At 39.8% G+C, this 10,153-nt stretch overlaps 1 protein-coding gene across 3 annotated transcripts; it reads left to right on the top strand.

The window, feature by feature from the left end:
- The first annotated feature begins 400 nt into the window (after positions 1-400).
- Positions 401-9,459, top strand: clta (clathrin, light chain A). Of its 3 annotated transcripts, XM_075463862.1 has the most exons (7): positions 401-676; positions 1,396-1,424; positions 2,713-2,830; positions 3,638-3,749; positions 4,316-4,369; positions 6,775-6,810; positions 8,272-9,459. In XM_075463862.1, exons 1-7 carry the CDS (start codon positions 499-501, stop codon positions 8,441-8,443), a joined length of 699 nt encoding a protein of 232 aa, XP_075319977.1. In that variant the 5' UTR covers positions 401-498; the 3' UTR covers positions 8,444-9,459. The 3 variants fall into 3 exon arrangements, with proteins under 3 accessions (XP_075319977.1, XP_075319978.1, XP_075319979.1); XM_075463863.1 differs by lacking the exon at positions 6,775-6,810; XM_075463864.1 differs by lacking the exons at positions 4,316-4,369; positions 6,775-6,810.
- The last annotated feature ends 694 nt before the right edge of the window (positions 9,460-10,153 follow it).

Here is a 10,153-nt window from a genome sequence, read left to right as displayed (position 1 = left end):
AGGTTTGTAAGCCTGAGGAGGGAAAACAGCTGCAAACTTTATTAGGACCATACAGATAGGACTGGAAGAACTGTTTTATTAACTAATCCCAACAAAACAACAAACATCATGCATGACATATATATACATGAACATATTTATATTTATATATGGCAATAAGAGTGTATAAGCATGCAGTATGTGAATCTTGCCTCAAGACTCAGAGACTGCGGATTTTTTTACACCTCTGACAGTTGTATTACACGTTGCAAGTCATGGGACCTGTATGCAAAAATTCAAAGATAGTATTGGTCAAATTGTGAGGCAGTTGTTATGTGATTGGCCAAAATAAATATCAGTAATCTGTACTGGTTTGTGATTGGCTGATATTCTATTTCCCATTCGCTATCGTCATTTTTCTTTTCTGCTCGTCCTTCCTCCTATCGAGCTGATCGTTGTCTGTGTGTTGCTAAACCTGCTCTTCGTTTCCTACATTATCCTCGTACAAATACACTCAACATGGATGATTTTGACATGTTGAACGCACCCGTCGCTGGAAACGGTGTCGGCTCGGAGGAGGATCCCGCGGCCGCTTTTTTAGCCCAGCAGGAGAGCGAAATCGCTGGGATTGAAAACGACGAGGGCTTCAGCATCCTGGACAGTGGAGAGGTGCCCTCATCGCTGGGAGACTCCAACGGTGTGTGACGGCCGTGGTCCAGCGCTGACACTCTTTAAGTGTTATTTTTGCTCGTATATGTATCATTATTGTTTGGGGTATATGTTGGATACGAAATTGAATTCTTTTCTATGAACACAAACGGTAACGTGACACCGAAGTTGGTGCTTTAGCTAATGCTAACTGTGCTAGCAGATTTGTTAGGCGCTGCCAGGTTTAGTTAACGTTAACATAAACTTGTAAATGCGAGTTCCAAATATGCCGAAGAGAGTAGGAAAATGGAACCCGATATGGTTTGTCAATACCCATTGTGTGGGAATATAGCCTTTGCTAGCGTTTCTTAAACGAGTCAATCTTCCTGATAACATCAGCTCAACCGGTCTCGGCCGTCATTCATTTTGCCTTCATTCAGTTTTACTTCTTGTGACCAGCGGCTAGTGGTACAGCCACTAGAGGAAATTCAACTTAACAACCTTTGGCCGTGACTGCTCATATATCCAAAGCTATTACAGGGCTGTGGTGTAGCAATTGGGACTGTAGTTAAAAAATGCTGACATGTCATACTTGAAATCGTGCTCTTATGACAATCTTGAGGATTTAGCCACAGGGAAGGAGTATATCTTAGCCACTGTCTATACATTAGTGTTATTTGTCTTCATCTAACATATACCTCACTATCTCTCTCTCTCTTTCTCTGTCTCTTTTTTGTGTATATTGATTTCTGCTCATTTCTTTCACAGATGGCGCTGTCAATGGAGAGCTCCATGGGGTAATACTTCAATAATTTTTTTTTTTTTTTTTTTTTTGGTCAATGTTACTTTTCTTGTGAATGATAACACTTTCACATTTTCTAAGTTTATATATGTGCCTTTTCTGTGGAAGTGGAGAGAATTTACACATACAATACCACTTAAATGTTTTCTATTCATTTTCAATTGGTAGGTGTGTCCAAGCTTCTGACTGTTGCTGTATTTCTGCTTTCTTGTCACTAAAACATTTCACAGATGATTATCCGGTCACCGATGTTGTCGTTTTGGTATTTTGTTAAACTATACTGCTATAGTGACGTATTTGTTGTCATGTCACTGTGGAAAAAAATAAAAACAGCCTCAAGGTTGTCAGATGGAGGGGAGATAATAATTCTGTAGGTACATAAAACGCTGCGAGTGTGTAATTAAAGTGCGTTTGATCATTTTTGTTTGGCTTATCCCCTGAGTTAGGTGGGATGACAGTAATTATACACATATTTATTGTTCAGATCTACACACTTAGCCACCACGTTACCAATGGGCTAAGAAAAACTACATACACATCATAAGGAAGCAGATTATTTAAACGGTTCACGAGGAGGTAAAACTAAAATGTGTCCATTAAAAATCACTAATGAGCCATTATTGCACAGTAGGCTACAGCCCAGCTGCAGAAAGTGCTGTAGGCACAGTTGATCCACCAACTCTTCATGTAAATGTTGATTTTGTTGAGTGTCCTTGTAGTTGGCCTAAATCCTCTTTGATTTTGTAACTGCAGCCTCCTTTTAGTGGTGTTGCCATGTTCCAGATAATTCATAAACTACATTTGTCCTTGGAGCAATTTAAATGGGATACTAAACTAAACGTACTGAACGTTGTTGCATTCTCATTGTTCAAACTGTTGGAAATGTTTGTAATATCTTTAGCATTGGAAATACTCATTACGTTTAAACACTGCAGCATCACATAAGTGTTAAACTCTGAGGGTTGAGATTCTTTCTGTTAGTGACTCCAGCTTCCTTTTCCTGTGCTGCCATTGCAACATCTCTTCCTTTTGCACTGTCAGGGCTTCTGGCAGTAAAGGAAACTCACTTCTAAGAACGGATGCAATGCCTGCATATTTGCAATGAGATGCAAAGAACCTATTCTAAAGGCATCTTGTGTATGATAGTCAGAAAAGAGGAATAATTGAATACTTGAGGATGAAAAGCTAAAATGTTCTTATCTCACATCTCGGTAAACATGACTAACTTACATTGTTTCTGTAATGTGTTAAGAGTAGAATGCCAATTGCTTCTTGTTTTGCAGGAAAGCAACGGTCCGTCAGATGCATATTCAGCAATTTCCAATGCAGATCGACTGCAGGCCGAACCTGAAAGTCTCCGCAAATGGAGAGAGGAGCAAAGTGACAGGCTCGAGTTGCTGGGTAGGTACAGAGCGGGACAATGAACAGAAAAGTTTCCAGGAGCAAATGTTGTGGGTGACCCTGATGCTTCAGTAGTTTTATCATCATGGCTTCATCACCGACTCTGATTGTTCCACTTCCTTCAAAGAATCTGAATGGTGGTGCTCTTAGAACAGACCAAAGGTGTTCAGCATACTGAGAATTGCCAAACAGTAAGGATGCCATGTTCGTGTTTTTACAACTTGAGATTGATGGAAGATCAATAAATTTATCAGAGACCTCCTGCTCCTCTCCGGCTGCCCCTTTCTGTCTGAGTCCAGCTCTGTTCTTTGCATTGCTTTCCCCCGATGACACCATTCCATTTTATTTAATTTCCCTCTGGGATAAATAAAGTATTTTTGAATTGAATTTTGAATTGAATTGAATTGAATTATGAAACGTTTTCATTAAAACTTCACTTGTGAAAACATTAGCAAACTGCCCTTTGATGTCACATGGGACAATTTCTTTGCACGGTATTTTTGGTGCCCTGAAAAATTACCGCGTGTTTCTTGTTGTAATCAAGCAGGAGAAGCAACACCTCTTAACTGAGCAAAAGACAACAAATTAAGTTTATTTATTTATTTTTTAAAGAAAGCCTGGAAATGTATAGATGAATAGATAAAATGCATTTTTGCCAGGGTCCCGTCCCCCCTGCAATTTCCGCCTACATCTATACAGACATATCATTAGTGCTTCCTGCTTTGTCCTCTCACCGTCCTCCACTGCTGTGTTAATTCTTCGTCTGTCTCCTCACGTGGTCACTGTTCCTGTCTTCTCCCTCTCCAGATGATAACTCCCGCAAACAGGAGTCTGAATGGAAAGAGAAGGCCAAAGTGGAGCTGGAGGAGTGGCATGCCAGGCAGAACGAGCAGCTGGAGAAAACTAAATCTAACAACAGGTACTGGCTTCTTCGCACGATGGAAAAGGAGCCACAAATGAATAAACTAGGATAGCAGAAGGTCCTTTCAGGGATTTGATCATTACTGACTAACTAATCACTTGGTTTATAAGTAAAATGTGTAATCTGTGAAGAATATTGGGAAAAAAATTGCATCTGTATGTTTAACGCGATCTCCGACAAATAAGAGGACAAATTCCCGGATGTATAAGTTATTCATTAAGTGCAGGATACTATATCGTGATAATTTGATTAATTGACTTCTTCTTTAGAAGATGGATATTGTAACTGTGACACTGTTTTGTATACGTTTTGGTGTAAATGCAAAGAGATAAAGGTGTTGACACTTCACTGTCCCCTTGAAGAAGATGGACACAGTCAGCTGAAAGACTGGGTGACTCTTTTTAGAAGCCCTTCCTAAAACCTGAGACTTTGACTGAATGTCTGAGCTTGTCACTGTGTGGTAACTGATAACGCTTGTGTTTCCATCCTCTCCTCCCTTTTACTGCTTTCTCTCTTCTCTCCTGCCTTCTTGCTGCTCTGTCGTTGGGCGGATGTTTGTCCAGGGTGCTGGATGAAGACTTCTACAAGCAGCCCTTCTCTGAACTCATTGGTTATGTGTATGTTGCTCCAACTAACATCCTCCTTTATTTATTTTTGCTTTTGTTTACTCAATTTGTATCATCCACTGACATCATATTCATCAGATTAGTTAGGGACGTGTTTCCTCTTTGTGCTGCCAGGTTTTTATCATTTTAACAGCCTGCATTTAAAAAAAAAAAAAAAAAAAAAAAGTCATTTTAACCCCATGTTTCTGCATGTCTTATGTGAGTGGATGTCTGACAGAAATCTTAATTCAAAAGTATAAATGCATGCAGTTACACCAGAGGTAGACCGATTAATTAATTTGGCTGATCAAGAGGTTATAGAATCTGCCTTTTTCTGAGGAAATTTGCTCTGATGGTGGTCAGTGACTGGAGTCAGTACAGTCTTGTCATCAGGGTCTTTCACACATTGGTTGCGCTTTATCAACGCAAAAAAAGACGTCTTTGTTAACCTGTTCTTCCTCGTAAATTCACACTTGCCGAACAGAAGCGGATTGGTCTCGCATCGCTTTGTCCTTACACATCAAGCCAGCGTCGTGTTGTCAGCTGAGTGGCGACATTTCCGTTGGTTTGAGAGGCAACTTCTGCGAGGCCGGCTTGATGTGCACACGAGGTGCGGTCATTTTGCCTCCCTTGCTGGCTCAGAGGCTTATTATTATAAGAATTATATTATGATTATTATTAGGATTAACTTTGACCCCCCCCCCCCACCCCCGTTCCACCTCTGTATTACGCGTGACACTATGTGCAACAAAGGGGCATCAGTCCCTGCTTGAAAAAGCATGTATGAAAGAAGCCATCGGGTTTGTTAATGATGATGGAGAGACTTGTCCGCATGACAGCCAGAACTGCATGATGCAGATCAGTCAGCAAGTCGGGGGCCACATCCTTTAACTATCAGTTTATGAAATAAAATTGGGCACTTTTGCATCTGCTTCACTGGGAGCAGAATTAGCAGACGAACTACAGCAGAAGTGACTCACTGAGCATGAGGACACTGACTTTGGTACGTGGTATGGGGCTAATGCACTTATTTTTACAAGCTCATCAGCTAATTCCTTTGTCTTTTTTTAATTTTGCAGCCTGTCACCTGAAATTATTTTTGATGGTACTGTTAAGGAAACAACTAGTTTTTTTTGGTCCCCCCCACCCCTACATATTAAGGTTCCAGCAAAAATCCTTAATCAGTATTTAACACATTTTGACTACATAGGTCAAACTTAAAAATAAAGCTAATGCTTATTAATGGTCCAAGTAATGAGCATATGGCATTCAATTAACGCATCTCCATTCAAACATCCCCTGTCGGTCTACTTCTAAATTACACAAGCTGCCTCAGTTGCATCCATTGAAATCCCATTCATTCCTTCATAACTGCCTGTCTTTATTCATTCTCCATTCATTTCTGTGCCGTTTTCAGAAAGTCATTTCAGCAAATACAGTTTGTATGTGTCCAACTATTAACATTTGCTTGTATTGATTGTATAAACTTTTACAAAATGTTTAGTATAATGCCTTTACGAATGTCGTTTTCTCTCACACATGACACAAAATTAAAAGTTATTCAGAAGTAAGATGCTTATAAATCCTTTTGAAGCAATTGTGTGTTAGAAATTTGCACTTGAGTGTATCGGTATCGCCTGAACCTACAGGGTTGACATTAATCAGAAGCATGTTTTCACTTCTGATGCAATAAGCTCTAACAAACAGTTCCTCCATCATCTGTTGTTATCGTTGTTGCTACACTTATTTTATTGGTGGTACCTATGGCTATGTCATGAATACACAACTGCTTCAAACTCAGATGATTTCATGCTTTATTAGAATTGATGCTTATGCCGCTCTGTAGCTACTGCTGTCCTATAGGATGACCTGCTTCTATGTCCAGCTAGCTATCCAGTTGCTTGAGCTGTGCAGCCTTTGGTTTCACTATCAAACAGTTTTGCCTGCTTTGTTGATTTACACTCCTGAATGAATTTTCGGCACAGCACTGTTGGTCCAGGATGAGGCTTTGAGGCGTCTTTTGTGAGGCTCGACAGAGATGTATGTGCAAAAAGTACACGTGGGATTTGATCATCCAACTTCCACTTCCCACGATAGAATTCAGAACTGACAGCAGAATAAAAATTGTTAGTGCCTTCAAACTTTTGGGCAAAAGTGAGAGCTGGTCACATTACCTCCTCTTGCCAAACCAAAAGCTGCACGCTATTTTTTTATTTTATTTTTTTAGTATAAAAAGATGATGATGATACTTTTTAAACAATGTTGCTTTTGCATGCTGGCTTTCAGCAACTGCAACTGGCTCATTTTGTTGTTGTTTTGTTTATTTATTTTTTCCATTCCCTCCCCCTCTTTCTCTTTTCTGAATTCTGACTTGTGAAACTGTTTCTCCCTGTTTTCTTTTCCTATGCACCTTAAAGCACACACATTAACCATCCTTGCTACCGCCTAGACCAGTTAAGTAAAAACATAAAACCCCAGAACCTCCAACTACTCTATATTTTTGACAGGGTATAGATGCAGTTTTGTGACTGTGTGTGTACTTATGTGTTGCACAGATACTAGTGTACTTGCCCGTCAGTTATCCACTGCCTACGTAGAAGTTTGGTGTAATTTCCCGTATTTGATGTTGTCGTCCCCTTGTGTTATTTGTAGTTGGTTGTGTTAGTCAATGTCCATTAGCTTTCCATTCCCCATTTTGCTTTGTGTACTGTGTTTTAGTTTGTAGCCGAGGTTGTGTTTGCAGGTGGGGTGGAGACTAGAAAAAAGTCGAGTATGTGTAAATAGAAGTTAGATACTGCAGTTGGTACTATGTATGTTTGTGGGTGGGGAGTAAGGAGGACCACGACCTTTGGTTTGCATCTGAAAATGTTCAATAGTGGTACCGATCCGTTTTTATTTTTCTTGATTTATTTATTTATTTATTTTAAATTTTGTTTTTAAACCTTTTAGCAAATTGTATTTATTCCTTTTTTCATAGATGTTCAAAAGAAAAAAAAAAAAACAGCTTCACTGAGAAGATAAGCTTTTCTTTTGCCACACTATTGACACATCAGATCAAAGTTGCACCCATTCTTTTCAACTCAAATAAGCCTGCTCCTCTGCCACGGCAAAATGCATGGCTAACGCCCAGTAGTGCTTCCAGTTCATTTGGGCTTGGTTAAAAAAAAAAGAAAAAAAGAAACAGAACTTTGTCGTTATTGTTCCCTTATTTTCAAGATGAAGCACAGGGATGAGCTTATCATCCCTGTGCTTGGTTCTTGTTTAGGAAATATGCAATCACAAGGCAAAGTTAAGTATGTGGATGTGGGCAAACTCCTGTCCCCCAGTTCTGTTCAGAACTGCATTTTTAACCAACCAAAAGCGCTTATCAGATCTTCATTTTTATCCACTTTTTTTTTTTTTTAAGATGTATTTATGTTACTTATTTATTTTTTTGTATGCCCCACCCTCCCTTTACTGTTGTAGCGTATTCAGTAATACAGGTAACTGTAGTTTTACATGTAGCACAGTTGGGGGCATGCTGCAGGTTTTGAAGCTGTGACGGTCTGTTTCTTTTCTTTGTGGGTGTAAAGACATGTTTGTTCCTGTGTGGACAGCTCTGGCCTGAGGTAGACACTGCTGAGCTCAAAGTCCAACCCAGTCAAAAACTGTGAAAAGACTCAGATAATGATTTTTATTTTTTTTTTAAACATTTTTACTGAAGTGTATAGAGTTAAAACTGAGCTAAAGCTTAACAAAACTACAATTTGATTCACAATTGTGCCGTAGACACAAGAGTCTCCCACTAGAAACTGTGTTGGTGCTCAGCAGAGGACTTTCTCACGGCTGATTTGTGTATGTGTATTTTACATCTTCCTCCGCTGACTGTTTTTTGTTTTTTTTCCCTGTTTCTTCGCCTCCTCTGTTACGTCTAGGGCGGCTGAGGAAGCCATGATATCAGATCTGGATGAGAGTAACCCTGGCACAGAGTGGGAGCGGGTGGCTCGGCTCTGCGACTTCAACCCCAAGTCGAGCAAGCAGGCCAAAGATGTGTCCCGCATGCGCTCCGTCCTCATCTCCCTGAAGCAGTCCCCGCTGGTCCGCTAGGCACCAGACGGAGCTCGGAGCGTCATTCCATATCATTCTTTTTCCACCACACACCAGCCCAGCTGCAGACGTCGCACCACTTGTAATCTGAGGACAAGAGGGCTCTCATCCCTTCTGTTCACATCTTTTTGCCACGAATGGCCCTGTTTTTCACCCAGTGGAAGGAAATAGCCAGTGGTCCTACCCCCTTTCTATCTCCCCCTGGCAGGGCTCTAGAGATTAGCCTTGATGCACCATCTCAACCCACTGAAAGATTTTTATCTGTGTGCACCTCTTCCACAGACCAACCGAGACCATCTGATGTTTTTCCCTGAGATCAAGACCTGTTAGAATTTCACCAGTTCACACGGTCTGTGGTCCTGCATAATGCTGTACGGGTGGTGAGTTGGGACACTAAAAGGGAAGGGTTGATGTTTGTTTGGGCCTACAGCTATACTACGTCCTGCGTCACATGCACCCCCCCTTAACAATATCATTCCTATAATGCTGTGCTGTAACTCTTAACTCATCAGTCAAATAAATCTTACCTTCAAGGGTTGAAATATTTAGTGGTTTTATTCACATTTTGCCCTCCAATGTAATTCCTCGTGTTCACCTTACAAAAAAAAAAGTATCAGCAGGATTTTCTTTTTTTCTCTATTTCTAAGGACCAAACTCTTAAGACAAACTCCAAATTCAGTGTGTGTACTTTGAACTGTGTGTGTAGTGCCTGCTTGTGGCATATTGTGTTATATTTTCTTTTGAAAGCCTCTCTCTATCCAGTCAGAATTGAATAATGTCCAGTCATTACAATACCTGTTTGTATGTGTTAAGACCTCAACAGTGTGTGTGTATGTACTTTATGCGTGTACCTATGTACATATACAGAAGACAATATATATACAGTATATAAAACATTTATGTCACTGAAATTAGACAGTTGTGGTTTCAAAGAGAACTAGATGCTAGCCAGCTGATGCTTGACCATGTGTGTTCATTGTCCATTTGATTTCAATATCAGTAAAAAGTAAATGAGACTTGCTGTCCTGTCCTCCTTTAACAGGATATTTAATGTATCCTGATGAATGTGGTGCTTCTAGATCCTGGAAAGATGTGTTTTAAGGTTTCTTTTTACCACTGTGTTTAGCTAGTTATTTATATCCACAAAGATGCACAGTAAGCGAATAAGTGGGTTCACAAAACTGCAGTAAAGGAAATAAATCTGGGATGTTTTACAGGTTTGTCTGAAATCTTTATAATCTAGATAATATGAATCCTAAATGAAAAAAGATCAGCATCAAATGGCACACTGCCACTCAATTTTTAACTGACAGGAATGTCTTGAGAATAAAAAGTTTAACAGGATTTTACTGTTTTACTGTTGATGACCAAATATATCTGTATGTGGATCTCACCAACCAAATGGCTGTTTTCCAACATTAAGATAAAAGCCACCAAAGCTTAACTTCATCTTGCAATTTTCTCCACTAAGCAAGAGATGCAAGAAGACAAGCTGCAGTACATAGATGTTTAACCCTTCTCCTAGAAATTTTAGATAATATTGCAATCTAAGGAAGTTCTCCTTTTGGACTATACCATTTGGAAATATTCTGTCCTGGATGCCCAAAAAAAGCTTATCGAAGAAATGTGCATATCACAGACATGGGCATCGCAAACTTCATTTATGGAGCAACGACAAAAATGAAAATGTTTGATTTAACATGCAATATT

This window comes from Odontesthes bonariensis, chromosome 4 (genome assembly GCF_027942865.1).
Source record: "Odontesthes bonariensis isolate fOdoBon6 chromosome 4, fOdoBon6.hap1, whole genome shotgun sequence".
Taxonomy (NCBI): domain Eukaryota; kingdom Metazoa; phylum Chordata; class Actinopteri; order Atheriniformes; family Atherinopsidae; genus Odontesthes; species Odontesthes bonariensis.
Note: the sequence above shows the minus strand (reverse complement) of the source record. Positions and strands in the feature narration are given on the sequence as shown.

What these genes read in the sequence shown, in the direction of transcription:
- clta (XM_075463862.1), top strand. Translation starts at nt 499, where the DNA reads ATGGATGATTTTGACATGTTGAACGCACCCGTCGCTGGAAACGGTGTC. An exon ending in TGACAGGCTCGAGTTGCTGG is followed by an intron (nt 2,831 to 3,637) that starts GTAGGTACAGAG and finishes CTCCCTCTCCAG; the next exon opens with ATGATAACTCCCGCAAACAG. An exon ending in TCTGAACTCATTGGTTATGT is followed by an intron (nt 4,370 to 6,774) that starts GTATGTTGCTCC and finishes TGCACCTTAAAG; the next exon opens with CACACACATTAACCATCCTT.